Raw genomic sequence first — 13,759 nt, forward strand, 5'->3', positions numbered from 1 at the left:
ATCGATACAATACAGTTTAGGCAATTCTGTAGAGATAGCAGCATATCAAAAAACAAACTGAACTGATTATTTTATTTAAAAAAAAAAAACTTAGCTTAACACTAAACAAAACAGTATCTAATGTAGTGACAATCATGTATCGACGACATAGTTGGGGTGCACCACTAGTAGCGGGTCGTCCTCTATCTCCTGGTCTGAAGACTTCTGCGAGGCCTTGAGCCCGGTGGTCGACAGCGGGATTATTACTTGATCCTAGGGACAAAAAAATTGGGCTAAAATATTGCGTGTCGTGTAAATGAGTTTCAAGAATCGATTTTATTATTGACCTTTCGAAAAGCGGATAGGTAATCATCTAATATTTTTTTAACGTTCAGCACATACATACATTGAGTTAATTTTTTTCAGGATTTTATTAAGTTTTAATTCAGGGCTCCGCCAAATGATTAGTTTTAAATATCAAGCCATTGGCCAACCGCTGATATCCTTGCTAACTCCATAATAGACATGTTATGGAGCAGATCATTCAACATCACGGAGAGGTCGGGCCACAGGTGAAAGAGATATTTTGCATGAAAAAGTTCTTAATGCGTGCAATGATTGCCTCCATTAAAGCTTATAAAATATAAAGTGTACTCACGTGGTACATGAGGCGGTCGATGACCTTCTCGACCAGCGCCTTCCTCTCCAGCAGCTCGTCCTCGCTCTCGATGCGTCCCTGCGCCACCAGCTGCTCCAGGTACCAGCCCACTACCGCACTCTTGCGCATGCCAGAACTTTCTGTGCCTGAATAATTAAGTAAAAATAAATATACGGACAAATCACTAACGTTGAGTTCTAGACTTGAAGGGATACTAACTCAACAGCATTATTTTTTAACATATTATTTCCATATCCAAGATTCAATCAATCTGAAAAAGATAATTTTCCATGTTAGGTGAACATGGAAAATTATCTTTTTCAGATTGATTGAACACGGATTGAACCCAGGAGGGCGGCACTAGAGGTAGTGCCGCATGATTATTCGCCATTAAGCTGCAGAGGTCGTTAAGAGGGTTGACGTTAAATAGTTGGCCAATTCTATAATGACAGCCGAATCTTTTAAAAATTACGGATTATTTTTCACGATGACGGGTTTCGCGGCGTCACAGCCCAAAAGCAATGGGAAACATTGTCAACCTTCTCTATGGAAGTTCACCACTTATTATCAACTTTTATAATGTGCAATAAAATTTAAAGAAATAAAATTTAAACACATTAGAAGATGAGAGAGAAGATCAAACCTTCGTTTTCAGCTTCGTTCTCCTCCTTCCTCATGTAGACCACCAGCATGTCGCTGAGCGCCTTGTACTCCTCGAACGACAGCGTCAGCTTCTTCTTCGGAGCGGAGTCGTCGTTCTCGTGCCCATCTGTGCATTTCATAACATATATTAATTAGATATTTTACTTATAGTGAACAACGCATTGATTTATCCTTTATCACAAATCAATGCAAATTCACCCCTACTATCGGTTGAATGTACTTGAATCGGTTGAATGAATGGATGTTTGTAACATTGTATGTTGAGTTGTTCTAAACGGTATATGGCTTTTATCGTTTAACCCGTGCCGGCTTCGCTCAGGTAAAACCATAATATATACCTTCTTCAGGAATCACGCTATCTATTTAAAAAAACCCGTATCAAAATCTGTTGTCATACATGGGGAGGGACAGACAGCGGGAAGCGACTTTGTTTTATACTGTGTAGTCATTTACTCACTAGTTCCATTTGTGGTACTAGTGCCATTGGTCCACATTCAAATAGATATTGGGTTGCTTGACACAGAGATTTTTTCATCAATTTGTGACATCATTTACTCACTAGTTCCATTAGTGCCGTTAGTGCCATTGGGCAGGTCGTGGTCCACGTCCATGCTGGGCTCCAACTGAGGCTCGTCCTCGTCCAAGTGGATGTCGGGTTGTTCCACACGGATGATGGATTTGTTCAACAATCTGATATTATATTACATGTTTGTTAGTCTTTGCACTTTTACAATATTATAATATTATATGAAATTATATTTTCATTACAATATTTTTACAGTCTTTGCACAAAAATGTATTTGTTTGTTCTTCTTTCACATTAAAGCGGATCAATGTAATGTGATTTTTGCTAGATAATTACAAATATGAATTTCCAATGAATAATGTCCAGCGCATTGTAATTTCAATTCAAGTGTAGTCTCGGTCAATTTTATTTTCCAAATTGTTGAAAGAATAAGTATAGTAATTTTTCCGGGATGAGAGGTATCATATGTCCTTCTCCATACAACATTTCAAGAAGATCGGTAGAGTAGATACGAGCGTGAGGAGGTAACAAACAAACTTTAAGAGTTTAGATACCTGTAAGCCTCGTGCACGTGTTCCCTGGTGACGTGTCCGCTGCAATGCATCTTGGCCATGGCCTCGGCGAGACGCAGCATGGACTCCAGCTGCCGCACCGTGATGCGCCACGCCCCGCCCGACGCGACGCTGCCGTCGCGCGCGCGCAGCACTGTGTAGTACTCCACTAGCAGCTTGCCCGCTTCCTGAATGTCATCACTCTACTGGGAATCTCGGGATACAAAGTACCCGTGTTATTCCAGGTTATATTCTACCCGTGTAGCAAATTTCGTAACAATCTGTGCAAGTAGATTTTGCGTGAAAGACAAAACAAACAAACACACACATACATCCAATCAATCTTTCGCATTTATAATACTAGTAGAATATGTTAGCATGTATTACATTATGTACACATTTAGTTTCAGACGTATTGGTTTTTATACTGTAATTATGTTATTACCTGAAATAAAATTATCTATTATACAATAAAAATAATTGAATATGTACTTACCTCGGTAATAATAGGCTTGAACGACCTGGCAAACGCGATATACCTCAGTAAATCTTCCCTCGAATACACACAGTCATATGTTTCCTCTTTATTACAATGTAAATCCACAATTTTTCTCGCTATGGCGTAGTCCACCTGTTAAAAAAAATAAATTATTTTTACAAACTTTCATTTAACTTGCGTTGTGTGAAAGCTCTTTGTTCGTGTGTTTTTTATTATTATTTTGAAGCGGAAATTTTGTATGTACATATTAAGTGTGCATTATTAGGCATTACCTGAGGATGTACCCAAGATCGACTCCTGACAAGCGAAATCTTCAACGGTCGTAATACGGTCATTACATTTTATTTGCGAACAAACATATAGACACAAAATACTAAAATAATGTTTTGGTTTTTATTAGTTCCATACAGATTAATATCTTTTGTGTACAGACATAACTCTTTTACAGTATTATTATAGGTTTAGTTAGGATCAAAATAAAAAATAATTTTTCAGAAATTCTTCTTTACTGGCACTTTTTCATGTCAGGTTTTACTTTACATGGTAATTAAGTAATTACTGTATTAGTTATATTTATATATTAATAAATATACTAATATTATAAATGCGAAAGCAAATTTGTTCGTTGTTACCTTTTCACGCATTATCTACTGGACCGATCGTTATGAAATTTGGTACACGGGTAGAAAATAACCTGGAATAACACATAGGATACTTTTCCCCATGGGAGCGAAGCCCCGGGTAGCAGCTAGTTTCTAAATAAATGATTGTTACAACAGTGAGTAGTGTAGTGTATCATGAACAAGACGTCTCACCATTTCGCTGGTCTCGTCGATGAGTATGAAGAAGAGGTCGAAGCGGGACATGATGGGCGCGCTGAGCATCACGTTCTGCTGCAGCGGCTTGGCGCGGTCGTAGCGGCCGCCCAGCGGGTTGGCGGCCGCCAGGATCGACGTGCGCGCGTTCAGCGTCGCCCGCACGCCCGCCTGCGGCGCAACAAAACGCAACGCAACGCAACGCACGTTACTGATTGAGGCTAATTCGTCGCCGCGGGCCGAGCTATATTTTGTCGATTTTATTGGCGCGCTCAAAGGAGCCGTGCACTCGGTGGAGACGGGCGTTTTGCTTTAAACTGGCTTCGGATCAACGTGAGGCGACGTGCTTCAAGTCGAGGCTGCTCTAATGCTGCATATTGCTTGCTGGGTGTTTCTCAGAGCGCGCGCCGTCATTACAATTTTCCAAATTTTGTCAAAGACAAGAATTAGTTTTACTGACTTTGAAATAATGTGTAAATGTAATGTAATGGTTATGTCGATTGTATGAACGATTGATTTTGGAAAGGATTATTTCCTCAAGAATTTTGACGGAACGTAATGACAACGCGGCCACAGCGGTCGAAACACTTTGAGACCCACGCTGCTACTAGAGTGGTACATAGGTGGGCCCGGGTTCGATCAAGATAAAATACTGTTTTTTTAATCTTTCGCGCTTTGGACACATAACTAGATAAATTATTAGTGGGACTTAGCACGAACCTTTTTTATTATTGCAAAAAACTTTGGATTACAAATTTTGGATAAAAAGTCGGATACTGTGAGTGTAGTGTGCACCGACTTTATAACAACTAGTGCGTGCGGTGTGATTATTGAGAAACTGCATCCAATACCGCGACTTTACACCGCAAATACTAGTCTGGCTACGACCACGGCGACTACAAGGTTGTTGAAACGTCAGGAACATTAAATAAAAAAGGTTCGTACAAAGTTCGGTTGATACAATTTATATAGTTACAAGTTCAAATACATTTTTATATTGATAGTGTTCATTGCAGTTCATATGTATGCAGTTGTATATTGACTTGGTGACTTTTTGTCTATATGATCAGTGAAAAAAAATCAGAAATTGTCTCTGCCAGCACCCAAAAACTAATATTTTATAATACACAAATTCGAGAGAATTTACTTTAGTGCATATTTATTTTTAGATGCGCCCGGGGCTTCGCTCCCGTGGGAATTTTGAGACAAAATATAGCTTATAGCAAATTTTGGATAATGTACCTTTCTACCAGTGAAATAATGTTTGAAATCGGTTCGGTAGTTTCGGAGATTAACCGCTGAAAACAAACAAACTCACAAACGCTTACCTGTTTATAATAATAGTGGGTGAATTTCACAAGCGTTTGAACGCGGCGTGTAGCGTTACATTACTGTCCGACATTTTTTTAAGATTTCAAAAAAAATAATTAAACATTTATAAAATTAATATTGTACCAGTACCTTACTTATTTATGAAATAGGACAATTACATTGTTTACGGTGTATGGTACAATTTCATAAACACTAATGACATCCCGCGGCGGAGTTCAAAACGCTCATGACATTCACCCCCATATGATATTATTGCTATACTCGAGAGTACAATGTAAGTTTATTGCTGGCAATCTAAGCTTAGTAATTTATATATAGATATACCTTAGCGATCGATATGGTCTGCTGCTCCATGGCCTCGTGTATGGCGACCTGGTCGGCCGGGTCCATCTTGTCGAACTCGTCGATGCAGCAGACGCCGTTGTCCGCCAGCATCAGCGCTCCCGCCTCGATCACGAAGTCGAACGACTCCTCGTCCTGGGTAATGTTTTGAATGCTATCAATCAATAACAATATATTGGGACAAATCACACAGATTGTGCTAGCCCCAAAGTAAATTCGAGACTTGGGAGATTACCCGGGACCTCCCGGTTCAAAGGCAAGCACTTTACCACTGCACCACCGCGGTCGTCAAATTAATATCAATTCATACTTTCTCTTATCTGAGCGTTTTCCCGGTTCCTTCCTCAGCTATTTAGCGTCGGAGCCCAGGATCCGCGCTCCTTCTTCTTCCTCTCGACTTCGCAGGTTGGCTTCTCTGGTTGTCAGACCGTTGGCACGCATATCATCCCTGACGAGATTAAGCCAGCATTTCTTGGGTTTGCGCCTTCTGCCAGGGCTGGGCGGAAGCAGCATAGCCAGACACATAATTAGCAAAGACGAACTTTGGCGGCACTGTTGGTGTTTATCTGCTATGTCACGGACATGAAGACGATCCATACTAATGTTACTAAGACTACTTTTTTTTTCAAATTTATACCGTTTTCGCGGAGAAATTCACGCGGGCGCAGCCGCGGGCAAAAGCTAGTACTTAAATAATCATCCATACCTTGACGACAGCGGCAGTGAGGCCGGCCGCGGACGAGGCCTTGCCGCTCGTGTACACAGCTCTGGGAGTGATCTCGCTCACTTGCTTCAGCAGCTGCGACTTGGCCGTGCTGGGGTCGCCTACTATGCACACGTTTATATCTCCACGGAGGGTTGTGCCTGGTAGAAAAAATTATGTGGTCGTCCAAATCAAAAGCGACCTTATGATATTGACCATAAGGTCCATTTTGATTTGGACGACCACAAATAACCACAGTGGTATGTACTCCTATCAAATGGATAATTGTAAGAAACTTAAATAAATTATTTTATTAAGTATGCGGCCGTCCCGGATTTGTTCGGGTAAAAACGTAATACATTATACAGTTAAAAACCTTCCTTCCTACTATTAAAAAACCCCCATCAAAATCCGTTGCGTAGTTTTAAAGATATAAACATGCGAACTTGCTGAAGCGACTCTGTTTTCATTTCGTTGTCGACATTATTGTTAAAAGAATTTACATTTATAGAAAAGCTTTTGCCCGCGGCTTGGCCCGCGTTATTTTGCCACGGGAACAGTTATTTTTGTGGGTTAAAAGGTACTCTATATCCTTCTCCATACTTCAAATTACATGTATGGTAAATTTCAAGAAGATTCGTTGAGACACGATAGAACGTGAAGTGGTAACAAAAAAACTAACTTTGGCATTTATAATATTAGTTAAGATATGAAATATGTAAAAACAATAATATTCTAACTTATTTTCAAATAAATGTGACATGACATACCTTCGACCGTGGTCTTGGCGACCCCTCCGAACAGCATCAGCAGTATGCCCCTCTTGACCTCGTTATTGCCGTGTATGCTCGGGAACAAACTTGTTATCAAGTTGTTGTACAGGTTGCGGTCTCTGGACATCTCGTACACCTGAAATGTGTAAATAGTGATGTTATATTAAATCCACGATAAATGTGAATGCTTCTTCTTCTTTGTGTTCTTTCTTCGAATTCAAATTTGCAATCTTTCTATCTTTCATGTTCGCATTTTCCCGGTATCTTAGCATCGGAGCCCAGGGTCCGCTTTCCTACTTTGTGGTTTCCACAGGGCATGGTCGTCGACATCTCTAGTTGTCAGAACAGTAGCAGTCCGTGTTAATTAAATACCGCATTAATATCATCTACTTGAGAGAAAGAGAGAGAGAGAGGTGTGAACGAGAAGTGTTCTTAATGCTTACATATATTATCAAGATAAAGTGCATATAGTCTTATTATATAATTTTGACCAACCTTGTCCCATTCCTTGTCAGTCATTTGTTTCCTCATATCCTCAGTGGTGAGGTCATCAGTGGCCATTTCAGCGGTGCCGAACCTGCGCGATATCGCTTGCACACTGCACGCTAAGAACGCCGTTCTGGGTAAAATTAAATAAATATATATATATGGACAAATCACACAGATTAGGTTAGCCCCAAAGTAAGTTCGAGACTTGCGTTATGTATATACCAATTCAATAATTCTATATTTTATAACAAACTACTTACTAGCTATCTCCGGAGAATGTATTGTTTTGCTGCTGTGGAAATTTCGGGATAAAACATACCCTGTGAAAGTACCCTAAGTATTTCAGGTTCTATCACACATACATCCTCACAAACTTTCGCATTTATAATATTAGTAGGATGCATATATCGATAAATACCTGAAGTAGTTTCTGCACTATCAATAAATCACTTAAAAATAGACGACAAGTGGATAGAAGTGAAATGTGTCATTGCTGTATAAAAACTTAATTAAAATAAAGTGATCAATTATATCAGACATGAATTTTGAATTTATATTCTCATATTCTAAATTGAAATGTATCTCACTTATAATGTAGTTCCCTGACGCCCAGCGCCTTCAACCCCTTGATGCCCTCCATCTGGCCGTCGTTGGTCTGCCGCGTGCGAGTGGTCAGCTCGGCCTTCGCCCCCGGGAACGACAGCGACCCCACGTCCGGCACCACTATCAGGGAGCCGGTGAAGTCGTAACGGTCTCCCGCCTGGGAAAAAAAATAGGAGACTCGTCATTACAGTCTTTCATTATCAGCCAGTCATTTAGTTCTTTGACGACCACCATGGCTTGGTTCAAATCCCTGGTCAGGTCAACATGGAAAATGATCTTTTTCAGATTGACCTGGGTCTTGGATGTTCATCTATATATGTATATGTTATAGAATATAGTATTGTTGAGTTAGTATCCCATAACACAATTTTCGAACTTTGGGGCTAACTCAATCTTTGTGATTTGTCCTTATATATATGTATATTTATTTATTTATAGTCGCGCTATCCTCGTAGCTAAGGGTCGTGACCATCAGTAGCTGTGGCTCTCTTAACTAGGGCTTATAGAGCAGTCAAAATGTGATATTGTGAATGGCTTGAATTAAAACAGGCTGATTGAATGTTCTAACATAAACAAAAAGATTCGATAATTTTGTTGAATCTTTTTTGTCTATGTTAGAACATTCAATCAGCCTGTTTTAAGCAGATATGTTGTGTGATTTTCTGTTTATTTGCCAGTGGATTAATTTCTTATTTAATCTAAGTTGTTATTACCATTCATTGACTCTTACTATCTATGCAGTAGGTGAGCAACCACTGTTTTTATTTTGCTTCAGGATCAGTTTGTATAAATGTGATGTGATTAATAAGCATATAGTTATAATGAGGATAGTTAATTAACCATTAAAATGATTATTCATAAAAAAGTTAAAGAATACTTTAAGCTGGTGTTTTTTTTGTCTTGTTCTGTCAATATACAATTAGTAAAATGCAATAGCGACAAACATACTTTTTATAGGATTTAGTAAGATTATGACTAAAGGTAAGTCTAGAAAGAATTGGAGTACATCTCACCTGCACTGACTCCACAGCTTCGGCTCTTAATATGACTTCAAGTGACCGAGGGATACACCCCCTGGGCAGTTCCGCTTGAGTCTCCTGAATGCGGATCTTCTGGAAGTCTACGAAAACAGACTTGTCGGCGTCGAGCATGAACCGGCGACGGTTTGCACACACCGGGTTACGGCAGATGGTGGGGATTGTGTACTGTAAGACAGGATTAAATGCTAGGTACCAATATAATAATGATGCTAACTAAACATGCTAAAGACCATGTGAAGTGGAATGTGAGTAGGAAGGCAGACCATAGCAAGCAATCTGGAAAATGCTTAGATGAGAAAAAGGGGAATGCTAAGTCATCCCAAAATTTACAATGGAGATTTATGGTGCAACTTTATAGGAAAAAAACAGGAAAGGAAAAACTTTTTAGACAATACCTTAAATTGTTGCTCAACATTTTTTATAACAGTTTGGCAGTCCAAACATACAAAAGTGCCCAAGATCAGCTCGGGATGCACTGGATGTGTCCTCACAATCTGCCCGGAGATTCTGATCAGTGTACCAATCTTGGCAGTTGTCAACTCCCTCACTTTATGCCGAGTCGGCACATCCACAAATGATATGTAACATTCTTTATCCTGTAAATCTTTTTTCTCCCGACTCTCAGCAAGGCTCAAGACATAGTTCAGTATTGCTTGGTTTAGGAATGGGTATATGCGGTAATATTCTTCAATGATTGTTGTGGCGAGATTCTGATTGTACTTTTCAACATCATCAAAACTGACTTCTAGGGTGCTCAACTCAGGTTTGATCAACTCTTTGGCTTGTTTTTCATATTTAATTTCATTATCTTCCTTGAATCTGTAATAAAAAGTACATAGGTATTTAGCAACTTCAGAAACTTTAAAAAATTTGCTATGAGGCTGTATTATAGAGGTTATATATTAAAAGCATCATCACACCATAAAATAAGAATGTGGAAAAGATTAGAGGTATATGGGAACTACACAGTTTTCCATATTTGGTAGATTGCCTTACTTACTCTTCAAGAAAATCCTGAAATAGTTTTTGGCATCGCACACCAACCTCATCTTTGACTTGGCTTTGTGTGGCAAATGTGTCTGCTACATCCATTTTGGAGTTTCCAAAATATCAAAATAAATTTCACTCCTAAAATATTATATCTAAAGACAAACTTTTATTGCTCAAAGTTTTACAACAATGCAATACTTTGCCGGTTCCACCGGCTATAACCTAACACAGTATTATTATTGTATCAACTCAAACAACATAAGACGATTTATCACAGCATTACGTATTTCTTAAGATCAATTAGGTACTTATGTCCGAACATTAAACAAAACTTAAAAACCCACTACCTAATTAATAGATAGAAAGATACAAACAAACCAAACCAACAACCTTAAATTTGACACTTTAATGACGTTTTGGCGGGAAAGTTTTTACCTTCCTTTTGACAAATCATGCGCTCATTTAGTGTTTCCATCAACATAATCTGCTGATTCTGCTATGATGTGCAGTGTGTGTCTGTTTTGAGAAGTTACCTATAGGTGTTTTATAGTGCTGCTAGTGTACTGCATTCATCCATTATTGTCATTCAACAACATTTTCCTTTCATTTTTCTTGGATTTCGGAGCAGGCTATTGTATTTGCTCAAAGGGTTTGCTAAAAAATATTTTTTTTTATAAAAAAATCGTATGACATTGACACTGTCAATTTGACTGCTAACTTTGTCACGCTATCAGTGAATATCACGCTTCGTGCCGATTTGATGTAAATAAATACCTAAATATAGTTAGGTATGACTGAAGCGAATGTTGGTTTTCTTTATAATGCTGCATCTTGTCTTTTGCAGTCACAAAATAATAGCTCTAAAACTGTATTGAGGAGTTATTTCTTGTAAGTATCTGTTAAATTTTATTACCATCTGACATTAAACGTATCCTAACCAAATTCTAATACCAGATGAGGGTTTTGTTTCCGTTGGAATGCTATTGTATTGACTATTTAGATTTAAATTTAAATTATAAATACGATTTAAATTTGCTTAGGTCTAATTCGAAATTACCAAACTGGTAAGACAACACATTCACAGAATATAGGTACAATATACCTGTGCTTTTCTTTTCAGAATGCGATGTGATGAAATAGCAAAGACAGCAGAGCTTCCAAACAAATATTTTTCAGCCAAAGTTAGATGTCCACATTGTTATATAGAATGGAACAGTGAAACTGTATTAAAGGTAAGGGTTGTTAATACTTGTAAATGCTGCTTTCAATCAATTGCGATCATAGCAAAAACTTCAACAATTCTGTATTCACTGGTGTGCTTGCATATAGCTTATGTAGACAATTTTATTGGTGAAAGTTTTCATGCATTGTGGGCATGTGAGCACACCTTGAGTGTGTGATAAGTCCTCCTTTGTATAAGTATCTTGTTAGTATTAATTTTAATTATGGTTTTTAATCTTATTTGTTATTACAAACAAATCAAAGTAAAGATTATCACATTGAAACAAACACATTACAAAATCTTTAAGACTACAGATTATATCCACCAATGGAAAGCTCTTTAGTAAAAACCTTTAATATTTCTATTCTGTATTTTGTAAATTATTTATTTAAACATTTTTATATTAACATTAATATATAAATAATATAATGTGTATTATTTTAATAGGTGAAATCGAAAAAACTTAGTAATCAGCAAAGACGGAGATTGAAGCTAAAGGCAGTCAAGAGGAAAAACTCCAATTTGCTGAAAGAGTTATCATATAACAAAGAACTGGTAATGTTCCTTGATTTTTTTTAAATTAAAATTTGTTAAATTTAAATAATAATGGTATTAACTCTTTCTTGTTTATTACAGGAACAAATATGTTCATTTTGCAAACATAAAACCAATACACCGCTTGTAAAACAGGATAGAGAAAAAGAAATTACTGAAGTTTCTGTTCCCAAAGACAATAAAGACAAAAACAACACTGCAATAAATAAGGTTGCTCTGAGTAATCTGAAGAAGACTAAAGAATCGTCAATCAATGTGTATGCCAGCTCTAAAGATATATTTTCCTTGAATAACAGGGACAATACTTTGAAAAGTACAGTCAAAGAAGAGGCAAAAGTAATAAAGAATAATAAAAAGAAGAAAGATAAATTTGCAGGACTATGCCAGAAAGCAGTGCTTGCCACAGCCAAGTTAAAAGAAGAACAGAAGAAACAGAATAAACTCAATTTATTCTTAAAACCATCTACATAAGTATCAGTAAAGTAAAATATATTTGTATAAAGTAGACTAAGACTATTTATTTATTCTCTTGATTATTATTAAATGTGTATCCATAACATTAGTGTTAGTATGTCCTGTAATCACATGTAGTTCACCTTTCCTGTAGTTTCTGTAGAAGTTGTATGAATCATTGGTATCTATATATTTATGTACATCTATTCCTTCTTTATTTGCTTCCAAAATTAAACTTAGATGACCAATAGCACCTGCAGCATCGGTAGGACCGTCAATGCCATCTGTGCCAGCACTTAAGAAATGTACATCAAAACTATCAGCAGATGCTTTTATTTTGTGAATTAGATTTGAAAATTCTAGAGCAAGTTGTTGATTTCTACCACCTTTTCCATTTCCTTTTACTTCTACAGTAATTTCTCCACCACCTATCAAGCAAAGGTCTTTGTCTTTGATAAAATCATCCTTTAATTGTTCTATAAAGTCAATGTTCAGACCAGGAATCTTAAGTATTTTAATTTCCCCTTCTAACAATTTTATGTCCAATTTTCCTAATAAATACTGGCACATAAATACAGTCAATTTCACATATTCTTCAGCCACCTCTGCAACATTGCCAGTTACTTCATTAGATATAACTAAAGGCCAATAACCAAGTTCTTTCGCTTTATTGAATGCTTCAGCTATACTTAATTTATTTGAGCCTATTATATGATTTCTGACTCTGTTTTTGGGAAATTTATTTGATGTTTCTTCTTCTAAAACTTTTGTAATAGAAGGAGGTAGACTAGTATCTAGTTTGTACTTTTTTATTATATTAAGTGCTTTTTCTCTGTCGTCTTTATCTTCGGTAGTTGGTCCACTAGCTATTAAATCTAAAGGATCGCCAACTATATCAGAAAGTATTAAAGATACTACTTCAGCAGGTTGTGCTTTTATAGCTAGCTGTCCTCCTTTAACATCAGAAATTTTCTTTCGAACACTATTAAGTTCTGTGATGTCTGCACCAGAATTTCCCAATTTTTTTATGAGTTGGGTTTTTTCTTCTAAAGTTATTGGATCTTTTGGCAGTGGCAGGAGAGCAGAGCCTCCTCCTGATGTTAGGACCAAAAGTAGGTCATTTTCATTAAGGGTTGTCACTAGACTTCTTATCTTTTTAGCAGTGGACACTGCCCCAGCATCAGGCAAATTATCCTGTGCTCCCTCATAATATCTGACATTATTTTCGGTTTGTTTATTTACTAAACTACCAACAGGAACGCTAATAATTCCTTCCTTTATCTTGGAATCCAGTATATTTTCTACCTCTATTGCCATGTTCTGAACTGCTTTTCCAAATCCAACTAGATATAGATTTTTCTCCTGTAAGTTATAGTTCTGATTAACTATAGTCAACTGCTGATTCACTGGATTATATTTGATTGATTTTCTTATTAGATTCTCTGGTAGCACTGCTGTTATACCGCTTTTGAATATTTGGATCAAATCACAAATCACTGGTTTAGCCATTTCAATATTTTTAATTTTATTGAGATACTTAATATTTTATTTAGTTTGGACGAACAT

At 37.3% G+C, this 13,759-nt stretch overlaps 3 protein-coding genes across 4 annotated transcripts; 1 reads left to right on the forward strand and 2 right to left on the reverse strand.

Moving 5' to 3' along the window:
- Positions 1-79: 79 nt before the first annotated feature.
- Mcm6 (Minichromosome maintenance 6) lies at positions 80-10,378 on the reverse strand. 2 transcript variants are annotated; one of them, XM_053763591.2, is made up of 15 exons: positions 9,974-10,378; positions 9,369-9,792; positions 8,947-9,138; positions 7,918-8,090; positions 7,337-7,460; positions 6,839-6,977; positions 6,072-6,229; positions 5,348-5,500; positions 3,692-3,862; positions 2,874-3,008; positions 2,381-2,565; positions 1,860-1,990; positions 1,281-1,406; positions 638-783; positions 80-252 (listed from the first exon to the last, which is right to left on the reverse strand). In XM_053763591.2, exons 1-15 carry the CDS (start codon positions 10,063-10,065, stop codon positions 133-135), a joined length of 2,469 nt encoding a protein of 822 aa, XP_053619566.1. In that variant the 5' UTR covers positions 10,066-10,378; the 3' UTR covers positions 80-132. The 2 variants fall into 2 exon arrangements, with proteins under 2 accessions (XP_053619566.1, XP_053619565.1); XM_053763590.2 differs by having other exon boundaries at positions 2,381-2,580.
- Positions 10,379-10,686: 308 nt separating this feature from the next.
- On the forward strand, positions 10,687-12,247 carry LOC128680441 (uncharacterized). Its single transcript, XM_053763598.2, has 4 exons — positions 10,687-10,851; positions 11,084-11,195; positions 11,633-11,740; positions 11,822-12,247. Exons 1-4 carry the CDS (start codon positions 10,754-10,756, stop codon positions 12,209-12,211), a joined length of 708 nt encoding a protein of 235 aa, XP_053619573.1. The 5' UTR covers positions 10,687-10,753; the 3' UTR covers positions 12,212-12,247.
- LOC128680439 (uncharacterized protein) lies at positions 12,166-13,702 on the reverse strand. The gene has a single exon (XM_053763594.1). The coding sequence runs from the start codon at positions 13,700-13,702 to the stop codon at positions 12,254-12,256; it is 1,449 nt and encodes a 482-aa protein (XP_053619569.1). The 3' UTR covers positions 12,166-12,253.
- Positions 13,703-13,759: the final 57 nt, after the last annotated feature.

Source organism: Plodia interpunctella, chromosome 24 (assembly GCF_027563975.2).
Source record: "Plodia interpunctella isolate USDA-ARS_2022_Savannah chromosome 24, ilPloInte3.2, whole genome shotgun sequence".
Taxonomy (NCBI): Eukaryota; Metazoa; Arthropoda; class Insecta; order Lepidoptera; family Pyralidae; genus Plodia; species Plodia interpunctella.